General features: G+C 47.3%; 3 protein-coding genes across 3 annotated transcripts; 2 read left to right on the top strand and 1 right to left on the bottom strand.

Moving 5' to 3' along the window:
* The first annotated feature begins 443 nt into the window (after nt 1-443).
* On the top strand, nt 444-1,692 carry LOC104161262 (phospholipase A2 crotoxin basic subunit CBb-like). The gene is made up of 4 exons (XM_009699623.1): nt 444-483; nt 672-807; nt 1,321-1,427; nt 1,568-1,692. Exons 1-4 carry the CDS (start codon nt 444-446, stop codon nt 1,690-1,692), a joined length of 408 nt encoding a protein of 135 aa, XP_009697925.1.
* Nucleotides 1,693-5,582: 3,890 nt separating this feature from the next.
* Nucleotides 5,583-7,014, top strand: PLA2G2E (phospholipase A2, group IIE). The gene is made up of 3 exons (XM_009699625.1): nt 5,583-5,638; nt 6,172-6,278; nt 6,872-7,014. The coding sequence occupies exons 1-3, from the start codon at nt 5,583-5,585 to the stop codon at nt 7,012-7,014; spliced, it is 306 nt and encodes a 101-aa protein (XP_009697927.1).
* Nucleotides 7,015-11,871: 4,857 nt separating this feature from the next.
* On the bottom strand, nt 11,872-18,642 carry OTUD3 (OTU deubiquitinase 3; the record flags this gene model as incomplete). The annotated part of the gene is made up of 7 exons (XM_009699624.1): nt 11,872-12,048; nt 12,394-12,575; nt 12,846-12,942; nt 13,561-13,686; nt 14,405-14,527; nt 17,624-17,736; nt 18,494-18,642. Coding segments are annotated over 7 exons (967 nt in total), but the record flags the coding sequence as incomplete, so codon positions are not given.
* Nucleotides 18,643-19,186: the final 544 nt, after the last annotated feature.

The following is a 19,186-nucleotide window of genomic DNA, read 5'->3' as shown; positions in this document are numbered from 1 at the left end:
CCCCACTGCTGCGATGGGGGGGTTGCACTGCTGCTGCAGAAACAAAAATATGGGGGGGACATTGGGAGGAGGCAGCAGGCACGCTGCCTTCTGCTGTTTTCCATGCCTGTAGATAAAGCGCCATTGTTTTCAGATAAAAACTCAGCTGGGAAGTTGCAGCCCCAGGGGGATAACTGCACCGCTGCTGCAAAACGATGCCCTGGGTGCCAAAAGTGGTGGGACAGGAGATGGGAGATGCTCAGGTGGTGGGACAGCTTCAGAAAGTGTTTGCTTTCGGCCAAGAGGCAGCAAGACAGATGCAAGGGGGCACGGCTGTCTTCTTCCCTCCAAATTTTGGGGTGATTTCAGAGAGACAGGGTTTGCATGGCAGCGCCTGTCGACTGGCCACGCTGTCTGGCTGAGTCTGTCCTCTGTTTCTCCTCCCAGACACAGGTGAGAGGAAGATGAAGGTCCTGCTGACGCTGGCCGTGCTGTTTGCCTGCAGTAAGTGCAGCCGTTCCCCAACCCACGGGTGGGAGGCAGGCTGCAGCCCCGCGCCGATGCGGGGAGCATCCCCAAACCCCTGTGCACTCCACGGGGAGACTCCCAGCAAAGTCCTCCTCTCCCCCCTGGTTCCCCGGGCCTTATTTCTGCATATAACTTGCAAAAATCACATTTTCTGGTCACTCTAGGTGTGTTCACAGCTCGTGGGAAGCTCCCGCGCACATTCACCCCGGGACTTGAGGGAAGCACCGTAGGAAATCTGACCGCCCATGGTTGCTACTCAGGATGGGGCAGCAGCGGCACATTGAAGGCTCCAATGGACCGGTACAGGCAACGCTGCCCCAGAGGGCTAACGCTGGCCCCAGGATGGCTAACGCTGGCCCTGGGGAAACCCCAGGGCTTGTGAGCAACCCCAGCAGCATCCTCCAAAGCTTTACAAAATGCAGACCAGGCGATGGGCAGCAACAGGAAGGGAACAGGTTTTAGGGAAGGGGGCAAAGCGAGGCTGCATTCACCCCTAATTCCAGCCCTGTAGTCAGTAGGGTCGTGCCAGTGACAACCGGCTGAGGTCACTGGGATGGCACCAGAGGAGGGGGACGATCCCGAAGCCAGGATGCACAAGGGCTCTCGGAGCTGGGCAGGGGTTGCGTAGGGAAGCAGAGAAGAGATTTGGCATGGGAACAGGCTGGAAAGAGCAGCTCCTGGGTGATTTAGAGCAGGAGGAGGATGCAAACGCGGGTGGCTTTTCCCACCCGGCTTGCAGAGCCTGTTTCAGGCAGGTCAGAAGCAGCCGGTGCCACATTTCGGATGAGGCCAGGCTGTCCTTCTCACTTGCAGGTGCTGCCTGCTCCGTGCCTGCTGCTACGCCAAGCTGGCGGCACGACGATGCCGCGTGGGACCGATCAAGCCCAGCTCAGCACCCCGGGCAGGAATCCCCACCTGCCGTAAGTCCCCACAGTCACAATTCAGGATGCCTCTTTCCAGACCGTCTCTCCCTCCTTTGTGGTGCCCTTTTTGGGAGCAGAACGCTGGGGATCTTCCCAAAAAGAAGGTCTCGGGCATGCTTTCTCTCTGGTCCCTGCAGGCTCTGGGACCTGGTGCCAGAGAGGTGCCTGCAGATGCGAGCGGGCAGCTTTGCTCTGCCGGATGCGCGGCCGGGGGCTGCTCCGACGTCGCAGCAAGTGCCGGGGACGAGCCGGGCGGTGTTGAAGCAAAAGGGCTCTTTGCAAAACCACCTCCAGCCTGATAAGCAAAGGGACGGCGCGGCGCCGTGAGCGTTTCCCAACCCTGGCAGATCTTCTCCTCGGGGCTTTTTGGCTTCGACGAGAGGACAACAACCCTCTCGTGAAGCTGCGTCATTCTACACTGGACACACGAGGAGGGGGAGCAGCGCAGATGCAATGTTTCAGCACAGAAAAACAAGGGAGGGGTGGACACCTGTGCTTCGTTGCTGCAAAGGGCAAGATGGAAACCAGCGCGAGCCTCTCCGCTGACACTCATTTCCCCTTGGCTCGAGCTCCCCGCGCAGCCTGTCAGCTCCCTCTGCTTTTTGCTTCGCTGCAGATTCTCTTCTGTTGCTCCAAAATAAAACCAGAGAGCGCAAAACTTCGGTCCTCAGTGTGGTGTGACTCAGTCGAGCCCAGCGACCACCCCTTGCAGGCAGTGGGGGGAAGCTAACCTCTTGGCTGCATTTCCCATTGAAATACCCAGAAAAAAATGACACCTGAGAGATGGTGCATCTCCCACCGACATGCATCTGCTCCTCCGAACTGTCCCCCTGCTCAGCCCTGAGCCTTCAGGCTCTGAAAATCTGCAATTGCTCCGAGACAGAGAAACGACAGCTGGTGCAAAGGGCTGCGGGCAGGCGCGATGCTGTGGGAGGGTCGGGCGCTGGCAACCTTTGCCGCAACGGGGTCACTGGGAGCTTGCCTCACGCCCAACGCGGAGCCAAACATATTTCTCACCAGAAAAGAATGTTTTGGCCCCATTCTGCAACAACCCCAAGCACATCCCCTAGGAAAAGGCAGTTCAGGCGATGGCTGCTTCCTTCCTTACCACCGTAGCATCCCCACGGCATGACGTTTCTGCCCTGCAGACCAATTCAGCAGAGTTGAACCCCAGGGAGGTATCAGGGCTGCAAACCCCCGTGCGGGCGTTGAAATGAAATACACGGAATATAGTCACAGAAACAGCAACAAAATGCTGTTTCCCTGGGGGCTGATGCCCTGGCCATTGGCAGCTGTATTTCCCATGCTGGCTTGCCCCAAAGCTGAAGTCAACAGCACCAGGAAACATCCCTTAAATAAGCAATGCTTCCCTCCAGCTGTAACCCAGGCATCGAGCTCTACCACCCTTCTCATCCAGCAGCGTTTAGTCCCGGGGGAGATGAGAGAGGAGTGGGCAGACCTTTGCCCAAAAGTTGCTCTTTGCAAGGCATAAGTCAAGGACCAAATCCTCGCGGAGATGGGAGAAGGGCGATCAGGCAGACAGATTGCAGGCCAGGATGAGCTGAAACACACTCCATGTTTAAATTCGGGGTGAATTTTAACTATCTATGTATTTTTCTGCTTCAATATCCAGCTGTACGAATCCGTTCATACAGAGCTCCAAGTGCGGATGTGTTGGCTCAGATACTGCACCCCCTCGGTACATTGTGTTAAATTGGGCTGCAAAAGTTGTGTTTTGCATACCATGAAAGAGAAACAAAATCCAGATCCTCCCAGGGGGCCTTATTTCACATTTGGAGAAGGGCTATTGCAAACCTGCCGTGGGTAGAGGAGTTGGGGCAGAGAGTTTTTTGCTTGGAAGCTCAGCCAGTTTGATGCACAAAAATATACCTGATTCTCCAGTGATAAAAACTGGCTACAGACTCAGAAAGTCTTGAACTATGGCAAGCCCCGATTTGGCTAATTAACTCGCCACCATCCCAGGGGTCTACTTAAACTGGCCTGGAGAGCTGACGAGGCAAACGGCACTTGCCAGAAGGGGGAAGAGATTTTGCCGAGGCCCTGACCCAAGTTCCCTTTTCTCACCATCTCTCCGATTTCCATGCAAGTCGCATCCTTGTCCCCGCCTGTTTCCCTATCAGCAACGGGGGGATTTCCTCCCCCTGGCCCGGTGCCTGCCCGTGCCGCGGTTCCTCGCAAAGCGGTGCAGAGCGCTACACACCTGCAATCTCTGCCAGAAGAAAACTGCTAAAATGATTGTTCGGCATCACCTATTTAATTAGAGATTCTCTCCAAGAAAACAACAAAACCATTCTCTTTTTTTACCCTTCCATTATACATCACTTGGATTTTTTTTTTCCCTTACCCTGCTGCTTGCCTTATTTTGCTTCTACCTAAACGCAAACCCGACATTTCATGCAATAGTCCGTCAGCATTGCCTGCTCTGGTTTGAGAGCGAGACTATGCACAGCGCCCAGTGCACATGGGGAGAGCGATGGAGTGTCCCCATATACAAGGAGCATCTGGGCACTGACAAGAAACAAAAAAAACAGATTACAGGGTCTTTGCTCAGCCCTGTCTTCAGCCACAGACTGTTCTGGAGAACCCCTGGACCTTCCTCCGCTCACGACGCTGCATCTCACCCGTTTTGGTAAGCCAGAAGCACAGCGTGCTTGGCACTGGCTGCATTTTCTTCCTGCCCGGGTAAGCCAGGGTGGAAACAGTAAGATACAGAATGGTGTTTTCTAACCAAGACCTCAAAAAACTAATCGTCACCCAGGAACAACGTGGTTTCTGTTCTCCCTCAAGTTCTCCCATTTTGCTCAGGGAGGCAGTGGGATGCTGAGATACACAGAGCTGTGCACGGACTCGACCCCAGTCTGTCCCACTCATCCCAGTTCACTGAAACCTCCCCTGCAAAGGGCTCCCCGAGGGTAGGGAATCCCACAGCCAAGGCCTCCAGCAACACTGACAGAGGCTCGCACACGTAGCGGGACTGATATGGTGAGGATTGTCAATATTTGCCCACTTTGGGTTCTCCTACGGAGGGGTCCCACCAAGTAGGTACACGGTGGCCATAAAAGGTGCGACCGGCAGCACCTCGGGCTCACCCAAACACGGGTGTAGAGGACTGGTTAATGAATGAGTGTTGCAAACATCCATCTGGTGGCTAACAGAGGAACCGGGTGCATCCTGCAAAGGAGGAAAAAAGGGCGGAGGGCATTGCCTTGCAGACCAGCTTCTCTGCAAACTGAAATGCTGTCTGTCGTTTGCATGTACGCATCCACGAACTGCGATTGTGCAGACAAAAGATCAGACTTTGGTCACACAGAAAGAAAAAGGGGGAAGGGGCTAGACAACCGATGGAGCACCTCAGGTACCCCAGACCCATTTCTCAAACTTTCTGAAGCAAAGATTACGTGTGTGCCAGGCCAGGCAAATCCCCTCCCCTGGGACGGAGCTGAAGCCTATAAAAGAAGAAGTTTCAAGGAGCCACACGCGCGCCCGCCAGCTGAGGACCACAATCAAAAGAAAGACAGACCATTGCTGGACCCAAGGGTGATGATACCCCTCTTTTCTCTTTTCTTTCTCTCCCATCTCTCTCTCTCCCCATCTCTGTTTCTGTATTTCATTCCATGCACATAAGGGTAATATCATTAGGAGTTTGTTGCTGCAATATAATCGTAACTTTTGCCAAGCCACTATCCATTGTAATCTGGACAAGTTTTCATAAACGTATGACTTTGATTGAACCTCTAGAGTGATTGTTGTTACTCCGGATTACCGCACGGAGAACCTAAAAGTCAACCTCACCCTCACCCTGCGACTGGGACAGGACAACCGGAGCTGCCACCACCAAACATGAAGCTCTTCTTGCTGCTCCTCTGCTGTGAGTACCCCCCCATGCCAGCTCTCACCGTGCCGGACGAGGCAGTGGGGAAAGCTCGGTGCTCGCCATTTCTATCCATAAAGTTGGAGAGGGTGAAAATGCTCATTTTTGCTATGGAGGGGTGGGACGGAAGCTTGCTTTTCCTGGCGCTCCTAACCCCTCATCTATGGTCACAGGGCTGGCCCCTGTCAGCTGCAACGTGGTTCAGTTCGGTTTAATGATCAAGCAAAAGACTGGGAAATCGCCGTTCTCCTACATCAGTTATGTGCTGCTACTGTGGTTTTGGGGGATCCAAACAGCCGCTGGATGCGACCGACTGGTAAGTCGGGACCTGGTGAAGGCAGAGCAGGTGCCCCCAGCCCTCCTCACCTGCCTTTCCCTGAGACAGGGGAGATAGCAATGCAAAAATCGTTGCTCCTCCTTAACGCTTCTTTAAAAGTTGCTTAGTAGCCGATGGGAACGGTGCGCATCAGCATTTCTTCTGCCTTTGTAGCGTTAGGCAGAAATGCATTGGGCTCCAACTACCACCTGGGCTAATTGAAAGCGGCCATCAGGTGTTCTGCAAAGTTGCTGCAGCAGAGCAATGGGAACGCAATTAGAGAGCTGTGCTGACGATGCCAGAAAGGCGAGTCACCCTCCCTTGCTCCCACGGCACAGGCACAGCACGAGCGCAAGGGCAATGCCAGGGAGAACAAGGCTGCTGCATGACCCTGCACCTAACCCAGGCATAAACGCAAGTCATTTCTCATGGGGGCTGGGCACCACCAGATGTGCACCACCAGATGTTCACCACCACAGCATCATCCCCACTGCCCCCTCGTCCTGCCTTGACCACCACTCTTGCACTCCCAGGTGCTGCCATGCCCACGACTGCTGCTACGCGAAGTTGTCTTCCTCTCACTGCGATCCCATACTGGCCACGTACAATTACTTCACCCAGGGAAGGCAGATAATCTGCGGTAAGAGACAGCGCCAGGACAAAGCCCCGAGCAGGAAGGCACAACCGTCCGTGCTCTCGGGACCTCTCTTCCGAGATGTCCTTTAGACCATCCTGGCTTGAAAATCACTTGCTGGGAAGGGGATGGAGCTGAGGGAAAATTGCCAGGAATAGGGCAAACATTTATTTTCTAGGACTATGGTGAAGTTTAGAGCTTGGAGATCTCCCAAAGGAGGGGGCTCGCCCTTCTGTAGAGGCCAAATACTGAGGGTCTGAGGTGACCCTCTCATCTTGGATGGGGACCTGGCACTGCCACCCCGATTTCCCCAGAGCAAACACTGTTGCTTCACGGCGAGTGCATCAAAACAAAGCACTTCCCTGTGATCAAAACAAAAATCTATACATACATAGGTAGATCAAGTAAATTAAATAATCTCTCCTGGGCCACGCATGGGTTGCAGCCAGGTAGCTCCACGCACCAGAGGCAAGAGGAAGACTACCCAAGATACCCCAAACTCAATGAAGGGGGCTGCGTACGCCGTGGGGACGGTCCAAAAGACATCCCTTGACCCTCACACCCTTTGCCTGACTCCATCCCCCCAAATTTTCTTTCAGGATCTGGGAACTGGTGCGAAAGACAGAGCTGCGAGTGTGACAGGCAGGCGGCAGAGTGCTTCCAAAGGGCAGCCAGGACCTACCACAAGTTTTACAGCTATTACCCCAACTTTCTGTGCAAAGGCTCAACTCCCTCCTGCTAGACAGGCTGGCCTCAAAACCTGACAGAAATGGTCCAAACCGTGAGGTTTTTGCCTTCCCCGGGGCCAGGCAGGGCACGGCCCAGCCCTTTGGCACTGAAAAAGCATATGGTGCCTTTCCCCGGAGCCAGTGCACAGGGAAAACACACTCCCCACAATTAAATACATCAAAAAAACGAGGGAATAATTGTAAATAAAAATAAATTTTCAAAGACAATTGGTAAACCGTGTCCAGCGTCATGTTCGTGTCTCGGGAATCGATGGCAGAGGGGGTAGGAAACGGCGCAGAGCTTCACAGCTGATTTTCTGAAGTAAATATTCATGCATGCACACAGTTTTTAATCTTTTTCTTAAAAAACATTTACCAGAAGTGACATTTTAGCAGCCAACCAGTAAATCTTAACAGCTTCAGAGAAAAAAAGAAAGAAATCCACAGAAACAGCGAATGGCTGCTGTGCCCTGACCCCAAACCAGGTGCCAAACCCGACTCCCCTCAGGGAGCTGGGCCACAACACAGCCCCATCCCGCTCCTAACGACTACGTAAGCAATTAATACTCACTAAAGCCATGTGGGAGCATGGTGGTGGTGGTCTCAGGGGTTTGGGGTGACTCTTTCTTGCACCCCGTCTCCAGCAGGTCCCCACGGGGCTGAGCAAGCCGGGCAGGTCTCCTCAGGCTGCAGCTCCCTCACCCCAGCTGCACAGGACTCGTAATTAGAATTAGCCCTAACGAGCCACGGCCAGCTGCCCCTCACACCTGGGCCTCCACGGAGGCACCTCCTGTTTTAATGCCATCTCCAGAGATGTGGTTTGCACCCCTTCAGAGCAGGGGGGTCCTGAAATAAAGGGTATTTTCTTTGACTTTCACTTCAGGGTCGAGGGCTCCTGACTGACTCCATTCAGCATTGCATCACGAGGAACATCCCGACCCTTTCCTCACGCTTCCTACAGTGAATGCGGTATCTTCATAACCCCAAAACACTCATTTCTCCTTTTATTCATTTTCTGGTGCCACTCAAGGGCTTTGGGATGAGAGAGCTGGGCCAGAGCTGGTGAAGCCAGCGCTGCCCTCTGAGGTCTGTGTCCAGGCAGCAGCAAGGAACGATCACACACTCAACACGAGCAGGAACCACCTCCATTTTATACAACCCCGGAGTATGGGTCTCTCTGCACACACAATTTCCCTCCCTTTCCGACGTCTCCAAAGCTCGTGAGAGCCGGCAGGTGAACGAACCGGATCACATCCCCACGAAGGGTTCAGATTGCGCAGGCTCATTAAATTTAGTCCAAAAGTTTTGTCTTTAACCCACAGCGCACCCCGTACGCACAACTCCATTCACACAATTCAGCTGGGACATCTTTGCAAACTTTATTGCACTCAGCATCCAAAAATAGGAGGAGGTCTGTTTTGGTAACAGAAATGGGTGCCCTGCCGAGTGTCCAGAGGGGGAAAGGAGACGTAAACTCTCATGTAGCTTCAACAGACTCCAACAGAAAAGGAAAGCATGTTACGAGAGCACTGCAGATGTAGGTAACACAGATGACGGGACTTCTGCTGCTGTTCGGACACTGCAGAGGCGAAGCTGTTGTTAAACCAACCAAAAGGCACCCCTCCAAGAAGGAACGAGGTACACTAGGAACTGAGTAGCACAAGCAGAAGAGCCCTCCTATACATTGTAAGGCCCAGACATGCTTATGGACAGCAGGCAAAGCCTGGCTAAATGCTTAAAACTTCCAGTTTGACTGAACTCCTCACCTGCAGGGGCAGGACTGGGAAAATATAAGTCTGGGGAAAACGAACTGAGTAGCACAAGCAGAAGAGCCCTCCTATACATTGTAAGGCCCAGACATGCTTATGGACAGCATAAACGGGGAAAACGGTGGTAGACAGGATGCAGGGAAAGCAGCTTTCTACATTGTCCTGCCACATACTCACCTTCAAGAGGTTGACACGGACCCTGCCGGTCCAGCAGCAGTCGAAGCACGCCCCTGGCCCTCTGCCCACTTGTGACCCTCAAAGATGTATGCTAGTAATAAACAGTAATCCTCCTCAAATACCAAGGGAACACGCAGCGTTAATTGTCCCATGACCGCATATGATGAAGCACAGTTAGCTCCACCAAAGAGGAAACATGAGCTATGAATCACTGTGTTTCTCTTGTTTCTCGCCTCCCTTCCTCCTCCAAGGAAAATCCACAACTTGTTTACAAAGCAAATGCTCTGCATAAAAGTGAGTTCCCTGAGGAACACTGCATAGGATCCTCCAGAAAAAAAATACACATCATAAGGGTAGGTAGAAACCTCAACAGCTACAGGAAAAAATCTGAAACAGACAAAATGAAAGTTTTAACATCTTTGGGTACAAAATGTTTGTGCAGGTACAAAGCTATCCTGGCAAAAATAAAGAGAATTTGACTGGTCTAACATGACTTATGAGCCCAGCACATTAAGAGTTTGTTTTAATCATATTACACTTGGAAATGAAAGCCTTTTCAGCCCCGTATTTGGTTACAGGTATCAGAGGCCATGAGCTGAAAGTTATCTCTCTGCTATTTCAGAGGTGTTGCAGGCCTGCCCATTTATCCTGGACAGGACGAGGTTTGGTTTTGCAGGTCCCTTCACACGCACAGAAGCTCAGCTTCCTGCCTGCTGGCCACAGGACAACTCCCTTCACAGCTCTCCAGGCTGGAAGGAACAATAATCCTCTTATCAGCTCTGGCTCAGGAAGACAAAAAAAGCAATTCATTAAGATCAAACATCTTATTTGTAGTATAGAACTGAAAATTCTTATTATCTTTTCAAACTTCCAGAACCCACATGCCTTTCAAATCAAAATACAGCTGGGCATGACAAAGGTGACACATTTACCTGAACCATGTTGCTATGCCCGCCGTCTTCAACTCATCACATCGGTGAAGTGACTTGCACTCTCTCCCTATTAAGCTATGACTTGTCATTCTTTCCACTACTCTAAAAGTGAATGTTTAGGGGAAGAAGAATTTCAGGAAGTGACACTGCTAACAACAGGCTAAGATTGGCATAAAAGGGATTTTAGCAAAGTCATTTTTCACTTTAAGAATAGTACTGTGAACTCCAGGCTCTTCCTACGAAACACTACTCAGACTCCCCTCTACAGCGGTTACTCACGCCTACCACTGGCACTCAGAGCAGCACTTAATCGGCTGCTTCACTTGCCAGAGACTATGTCCCACCATAAAGCATAAAAGCTGCTTTGTATTACTTTTTGTTTCCACTAAGCTCATTACAGGAACCAAAGGAACTTCTTCACCAGCATTAATGCCTGTTCTCCTACACCACCAGTACTTAAAGCAGAGCTCCCTTCTTTTTATTCTTCAAATGCTCTGGACAAACTGTGGCAGAGCATATGAAGAACTACTAGCTCAGATCTGGGCACTTCAGTCAAAAAAGGCATTTATATTTCTGTGCTGATTTGGAATCTTCAAAGAACACACAGAATTTTTTCAAAAGCAACATTCCTTACTTTCAAAAAATCTATTTCGTCTCTGCCCTGGCTGATGAGGTGTTTCCTGTTATCTATTGTGCACATAAGTGCACATGTGCTTTCTTCAAGCTTAGTGCTTGATAAAAGTCCAAAAACCTGAGTGAAGCTGAAACACTGCAAGCCATAAACTGAGGGCCAAGTCCCACAGTCCTTACACTTCAGTCCAAATCACAATCCTATAGTGGAAAGCATCACAGGATTCAAGCTGTACGTTCTACGGTACTTGGTGACCTTACGAAAGAGGAATTTAAGATGAAAAAATCCTATCCTGGAAAAAGCTTGATTTATGACGAGTGAAGTAGGCAGCATTCCCAGTGATCACTGCTACTTGGAAGCTTGTTCCCAGGACTCTTAATCCTTTGGCTACACTAATTTCGTTTGGAGACTATCAAGTTTCTGGCTTGGACTAAAGCTCTGGAGTTGCCCAAAAGCTCCAGAGTATGGCAAAGATGAGATTCCAGATGTCCAAGTAACAACACTCAACAGGCATCTCACGCCTGCTTGTGTCGCATTTTACTACCTCATTAGACTTCACCAGATCAGATTAATCGCCTCTGCAGTCTCACGAGTCCACTGCTATTACTTTTTTTTCTTTCTTTTTTTTTTCCCCCCCCTCTACAGGTCTCAACAGCTAGCAAACAAACTGATCTCAAACTTACGCACAAAGCAAAGATGGACACAGCAATCCCATTCTCCCTTCATGTATTAATCACATCTGAAACAGCCCAGTGCAACAGCACAAGCAGTTCGAGTTAGATTAGAACTTATCACTGCATTCTTGCATGGGGGGAAAAAGAAAAAAAAAGAATCTCATGTTTGACAGTGTTAGCTGACACACTTCGCTTTGGAAAGGATTCTGGGATTCTGTTCCCTTACTTTATTTAAATTTAAATAGAAAAAAAAGCCCCATGTTCCTGAGTTGAGAACTGTTAAGCTTTCCCTGACAACAGGGTAAAATAAAGCTCCTCCAAGCATAACCAAGCAAAAAGTTGCTATTAAAAAAAAATAAATAGTCTAAGCACACCAAGAGATCTCAAAGTAAATTGAGTGCTGCTGTGTGAAGAAAAGGTTCTCACCTTCATCTAACTCCAAAATTATAAAACCAAGTCTCTAATTTTTGTTAAGTTCAAACAACTCTTCTCACACACAGGTTGATGCAGAATTACCGAATAACTGTTCAACCCACAACCAAAGAAACAGGAAATTCATGTGTGCTTGGAGATCTCTGCAGAAACAGATTTTAAGATAACAACGGGTGCTTGGAAATTTGCTTAAGGGGAGTTTTGTCTTCATCCGTTTTATTTGCTCTTCTCACCAGAGCACTCCGAACACATTCAGTCATATGTTTAGAGCTGCCATTGCCTTCACCAAGGTGACGTGGTTGGTTGAGTCCATCTCTCTCCTGCTGCTATCTGCACAGTTACTCTTGTTGGCCAAGATCTTTTGGCGGTGCCTTTCTTCCTGCCGCTTCTTCTTCTCTAGCCGCTGCTGTTCCTTCTTTTGTTTTTTAGATACCTGAAAGGGAAAGATGAAAACACAAAGTTGAAAACACACGTTTTCTGCTGACTTGGGGAAAAATAATACACTGGAAAGGAGACAAGCAGATATCAAAGCAGCTGCCAGAGAATGTTTATTCCAAAATATTTATCAGGACTTTATTTCAGGTCATTTTGGGAAGAGTGCCGCATGTCACTATTAAATGTTTATATCAGAGAAGTCACAGCTGCAGCAGCAACAAAATCCGGTAAGCGGAAACTCTTTCTAATTCAAAGGAGAAGACAGTTGCTGATTAAGCAATCCTAAGCACTCCTCTAATCGTTAAAGGATGTGTATATCACTGCCAAACCACCCTTCACATACCTTCGGGTTTCTGCTAGCTCGATTCTCTTCACCAGGTCTAGCCTGCCCTTTGTTGTTTTCTATTTCACCTTGATGCAAGCTCCGATTTCCAGAGATTGTTGAACCATTTCTGTTTTCATCCCACAGAGTTCTGCTACATGATTTCTGATCCTTGCTCTGGGGATCGTGCCGCTCCTCAGTACCTACCAACAACAGAGGTTTTTCTCAGACACACTCTACCCAGAAGCTGTCTCACTGTTGGCCAGTTCCTTCTTCCAGAATTTCTGGAACAGTGGAGTTTTTTTGGAAGCTGGATTGAATCTGCCCTCACTAATAACCTTCCCGAGCACAGAAAAGCTGAGGCAGCAGCACAGCCAACAGCAAGCTTCAACTGCCACTCTCCCTGTTGAACTGCTGTTCACAGCGAACACTAACGTCAGACAGCGTTCTTCTGAGGCACCAGGTGTACTTACTCATTCTTTCCACTTCATTCACTTGAAAGATGGCAAATATTGCAGATTCGATATTGTAGCCTTCCACTTCCAGAATCTGGCTTACTAAATCCATGTCCTGTCCACAAGAGGAGAAGGAGAACACTGAAGAGAGTTCAAATCACTGACATTCATTCTTTTAACAGCCATCTGCACCACTGAGAGGGGGTTGCTGTCTGCTTTTATGACCTTTCAATTAGCCTGTATTCTATTTCTGAAAAAGGTGAGGGAGAAAAACCTTAAAACCCTGGGGATACCAGGAAAAAGGAATCTGCTGTTTCAGCATAACTGTTTTGCTCTTGGCCCTTTCCGTTCTATGCATGTGCAAAGTGCAAGCAGCAATCTGCAGGAACCACACAGGCTACCCAGTGACAACAGCTAAGATCCACGGATTATTTAGTCATTTGGGACGTTCAACTACAGACATCCTCAAAGGATTTCAAATCTTACAGAATTTGTTTCAAAGTTAATTTTCTGAGAGATTGCAAGACAAACCTTCCAAAATTATTAGGTATCCACACACGAGTATGTATTTCATCTGCATTTAAGGGTTGAGTCTAGGATGAAATGCATCCTGATTTATGACTGTGGTACTGAAACTGTCCAAGATGAGGACTTTTTAGAGTTTTTCCCAAGGCTACTTTCATGTATCAAGAAGGTTTGAACATTCAGCACAAAAAGGCTCCTCAATACTTACTGAACATCCAGTTGCATTGCACACTTTTTGTATAGCATCTTCCATTTCAACTTCATTCTCATCTTCGGAGTCACCCTTCTGTGGCTTCAGTTCCTCCTCCTTCTTTGAATCATCTTTGCAAAGCATCTGCAAGAAAAGTAAAGCCCCCGCACATCACACAAGCATGCAGCAATTTCACTATATGCAGTAAAAAACAACAACTGACATACTCATAAATTTAGTTATTATGGTACACTTTTCTCAGAAATGTCCTGTGTCAAAGCATCTTGGAAATTGTGTAACTTCCATCATCATTGACACCATTTCCCACAACTCATACACTACTGAGCAAACTCTCACATGCTACAAGATCATGCATACCAATAAACAATCACTGGCTTTTGAAGTGAGGTATGCATTTTTTTACAATGCCACACATTATACAGTTGTGTGCAGAGAACTTCAAGGACAGCACAGCTTAATCCTTAACACAAAAAATGAAGAGGACTATTGTATCCAGCTGTTCCATTTCCATCTCTTTCCTCCCTTCCCTTTGTTTTTGCATTCGAGGTGCATGAGTATGTAATTTAGACGGGGTTGCTTCAAGACTGCTACAGCCCACATCACAGCACCACATTCGGGATGGATTTCCAGCCCTGTAATTTAAACACTTCACAGCCTGCCTCAGGAGAGCAGGCAGCACCAGTTACAATGACCTTAGGGGCTTTTCTATCCCCAGCATGACACAGGGACCAAACTCTTCTCTCAGCCTCAATGCATATGAGAAAGGAAATCAACTGGTAACATTCATCTGTTTTATTTGCCATCCTCAGCTGACGCAGGTCATCATCCTGCCGTAACCAACCTCCATCTGAAGATACGCTGGAGCTTCAGAATCGTCATTGATTCTCCTCACACTGTCGTAGTGCTCTCCATAACGATACGCAATATGAAGTTCCCTCACATTGTTTTTGTCTGTGCCCCGAATCTGAATGAAACAAATTGCAAATGAGGATTTGGAATCAAATTCAGCATCATATTTCTCAAAGTATTATTTTTTTGAAGCAATGATAAACACTGTGATCGGAAGTAAAGTATGCAGCTACTGAAGCATCTTTATCAGGAAGAGTTGACCTAATAATCCAGATATTCCTACACTAACAACAGACCTTCTGTCTCAAGGATAATGTTTCAAAACCAGATACACAATGTTGGGGCAGTTACATAACAAAAAAAACATAGTACGAAAATATTTCAGTGGAAAGCTCAAAACTATTTTCCAAACTTTCCACAGGAGCTATTCGTTTTCTGATGATCTTCCCAGACCCAATTTCAGTGACAGCTCCCATTGAGTGTACAATGCCTTCTTCCCCCTCAAACATGAGGAAAAAAAGAGTCCGTCCAAGTTATGACCACAGTGGAAACAGTCACCCAGAGTAAGTCTTGTTCTGCAGTTGGGACAAGATGCTGTTTTAACAGTTACATTCGAAGTGGATGTTTTGGTTTTAAAAGAAAGACTAACAGAAAGAAAGCCAAATCGTGAAAATGTATTAACTCCATTCAGGAGCACTGTTAACAACCAAATGTTCTTTTGCTTTGTCAGTACCAAGTACAGCAGTTTCCACAGAAAATTCCTGCTCTGTGTATTATCTGTACTGATGCAAGAATAATTTCTACCCCGATCATCAGTGTCTCAAACTATTAGCTAAAAGCTACACAGCATTCCAACTCTTGCAAGGAATGCAGAAAAATCACACTGCATTTGCAGATCTCCTTTGCTTACCTGTCATGCCAGAGTTCAAAGATCTGAACATCTGACAGCTTTCCTGGAGAAGATGTCAGTAATCAAACGACAAGAAATGCTTGCTTTAGGGCTCCTGAATTTCCCAATCCTTTTATGTCTTTGAATCAGCTTATCCCAACTTACAGAATACACACCAAGTCACCTTTTCATCATGTCTGCAGTTTGCGTTGCACTAATGACTTCAGATTTCACAACAGATATTCTCCATTCATCTATTTTACACTTGCTCACCTTTAAGTTCCAACTCAACACTTGGTTATACTTAACTACTGCCTTTTATCCCATTAAGCTATTCAGTATGTTGGATCTAAGCAAGATTTATTTTCAGCCAGAGTCTAAATAGGTATCTAACGAATCCCAAAGCTCTTGAAAGATTAATCTGAAGATTAGCCAATTTAGCTCTCCGTAGTGAAGTCTCTTTTTGCGTGCTCTTTCCACAACACACTGCAACTGTAAGTAAAAGATAGCTGCAGATAAAAAGAGGCAAAGACACTGAAAAAAAGGTAAGCAGTTATCCAAAAAGCCAATAAAATAACCTATACATCTGAGCTAACTTGAAGCTCTACATTTACAGTCACTATCAAAAAAGGTAAAGGGTTTAAAGCCCTAAAAAGTCCATGCAGAGATGCCCATCTCCAAAGAGCTTTTGATTAGGCCAGAGCTTGAGAAACAGCTGGAGGTCCTGAAGACTTCTGCTCACATTTTTCCAGCTTCACTGTAGTGGATACAAACGGTTCCCTTAAAATTAAAGGATAACTCACCACTTGCTTCAGAGTTGGGACCAAAGGAAATATTCAGACCATCTGCTTTAAGCATCTTGCTGATCTGCCTCTCTGGAAATGCTCTCTTTGGAATCTAATCTTTCTAAAACTTTACTGGGACTCTAAAGCAGAGAGAGGGGTGAAAAAAAGTATGTCAAAGTACAGAGAAATAAGAAAAAAAGCGTATCTTGGGTTAGTCGAGTCTAGCAACTTGCTAACATTGTCACCACGTTGCAATGCCCTACACACTTTGATGTCCTGATGTATCCTCTGTGCGGGTAGGAGACTCCTTATGTTACAACTATTAACAGCTCTCTTTACTTACGCCATTCTCAAGAGCCTGAGAGAACCCTTCACTAAAAAGAATACGCTCAGGCAAAACAGAATCTCATCACAAACCCTGTACTTACAGCCCTGGAAATGTCAATGAATGGAGAAAAAGAGTTGAGGGTTTTCAAGAGGATATACAAAATATCGGTAAGAGTTAAGTACACTAAGGTGAGTTCAAAACAGTAACAGAACACGAATAGCACCCCCACGAACTCTCCTGCAGGATCACTACCTCTGTACACTCTGGCAGGTCAAGCAGTTGAGTATTTCGGTTAGCTGTCTTACTGCCCATGGCTGCCGCATAAATAAGAGTTTAAACCTGTTTGGGTTCAGGAATCCACCTGACACTGTTTCAAATGTATTTAAGACACCACTGACAGCTTTCATCTGCTCTTTTATCGTTATTGCCCTGTTTAATCCATATACTTCATTGGCTCTGTCTGTAAATTGGGGCCAAAACCAATCCTGACTTGAATACAGGTTCTCACTTGCTCAATAAACAGGCAGAGATGGAGCGCGGACCCATTCCAGTGCGGACTTGCCACAGAAAAACAACAAAAAAAGAGAGTAAGAGGGACATGATGGATTACTTCTTCCAGTGCCCCGCTGTCACAGTAAACCACACACACACAGTCCTTTCCAGAAGCCGATGAGACGCCGCCTTAGGGTTTTAAAACTTCTTCCCTCTTCTGCCCAGTCTAGAACCTCATTTCTCCAACTGTCAGAAACCTTCTCACTACAAATCCCATGCAGAATTGATGCAACTTCATTCCAACACACTGCAGGGACTGACCTACTATACCTTCACGTCCATATTCCTGAACCTTATCACACAAGTTTCCTTAAGCCTGGCTCAAATTCCTATCAGAAAAATCACCTCATATGTAGTCTGATCTTCAGGAGAGAGAAACATACCAATGCAGCTACTAGCTTAAAAGCAAACTAAAACATGCTGCTCCATCTCCACATACTTATCTTTCAGGCATTCATTGTTTTCTTTCATTCCCTCTCCTCCTAGCTGAAATCTGGAGTGTTTTCCTTCAAGGCTGAAAAAGCAAGCACAGCTCTACAAGCACAGCCAGCTAACTACAGGTACCGACTGCTCTCTTTTAATAGATCAGGAAATTTCAACACTATTTGTATTCATCAGCTAAAACTTAGGCCAAAATATATAAGTTTTGTTTCTCACCTGCCACAGCGGAGCATTAAGCTGATGAATAACCACATTCATTTGATTGTTCCGTGCAAAGGCCACAATAGCATCGTTGCCAGCAAAGGTACCAGGCTTTGCCAGATTGGTAACTAAAGGAGAAAACATTCAGAAGAGTTGGAAACCTAGTTTCTGACACTTCCAAAAGCACTGGAGGGAAAGCAAGTAACAAAATTTCAACACAAGCCCAAGAAATGCTGGAAAGGAAATCCCAACTGGAAACAGTGACTGCTGAGGAGAGAATTTGGCAGCAACAGAACTTAATGTGTCTTAAATGACCACTAAACCTCTAAAAAACACAGTACACCCGCAGATTATGGAAGGCTGTCAGCTCTGTGTTAGCTCAGAAAGAAGAGTGCCACACACTAAATGACAAAACCGCTTTCATGCATCACCTGCATGGTATTTGGCACATCCGCAAAGCTGTTAGAACAAAGGCTGTATTCGTCTCTGCTTTGGATCTTCCCCTGGGTTACCTCTACAAAATATCAAGTGTCAAGGAGGAAAAAGAAACCCAGAGAAATCGGCCACTCAACACCCATCAGTATTCAAGGACAGCTAGACAATTTTTGCAAGTTCCTTTTGAAAGGAATTTTTACTCCTTGCCTTTTTTTGCCTCTCTATCCTTCCCCAAGTTTCCCCTAAATTTAAACAATTTCCAAGGCAAACATAATACAAGCTAATAGCTCATCTTGTAACAGAGAGAAATGTAAACTCACTGTTTATAAAAACAAGAGAGGAGCCCTAACATAGTTTTGGATGAGGAACTGTTTAGTAAGAAGGTGCTCAAATGAGACGTAATCACATTACACAATAACCCTTTCCATTAGTGTCCTATGGAGACCATACCGTGTTTCTCAAAGGGCACATCATCCTCCACAAAAGGCTCAAAATCCTCCCGCTGCTTTATCATGTAATCCACCGTTTCCTGGCGATGTCTGAGGTGGTTCCGCGAGTGCCCCTCAAGCTGGTCACCAAGGGCCCGAAACAAACAATTGCTACCGGAAGAGAAACTGTAAGTTAGTGTGGCTGAAAGGTAGCTAACACATACACCATTGAATCAACGATCCTGACGTAGCAGCGGAAAGAGTACGATGTTAACAGGAAAGAAAAAGAGCTGCGTTCTTTCTGCCCAGTAAGTTCAACAAGGATATGAATGTGAAGTAGCACCTATTCCCTGTGCTTTGAATGGCTGCTGCTATTAGAAGAATTGCTGGTAAGAACACAAGATTTTGATCGAACACGTCATCAGCTCCAATAGGGTAAGTCAAGGGCACTAAAGGTGCTGGGCCAAACTGTCTTAAACGGACACCAAGACAAATGACATAATACAACGAAAGACAACGCAATGATCTAATAAGCAATTTCTCAGCAGACACGTCTAATGCTCCTTTCACCCAATGCTTTTGGAGCCTCCTGAGCTCTGCTCAGCAGAGCAGCGGAGCCCTCAGCCTCCCTGGGGATGAGGCCTGGCCCTAGCAGAGCCCTCAGCCCCAGGGAGCGCAGGCCCCACACAGCCACAGAGCAGTGCCCCCTGATCCC

This window comes from Cariama cristata, unplaced genomic scaffold (assembly GCF_000690535.1).
Source record: "Cariama cristata isolate BGI_N322 unplaced genomic scaffold, ASM69053v1 scaffold20894, whole genome shotgun sequence".
Lineage (NCBI taxonomy): Eukaryota > Metazoa > Chordata > Aves > Cariamiformes > Cariamidae > Cariama > Cariama cristata.
This window is presented reverse-complemented; position numbering and strand designations above follow the sequence as displayed.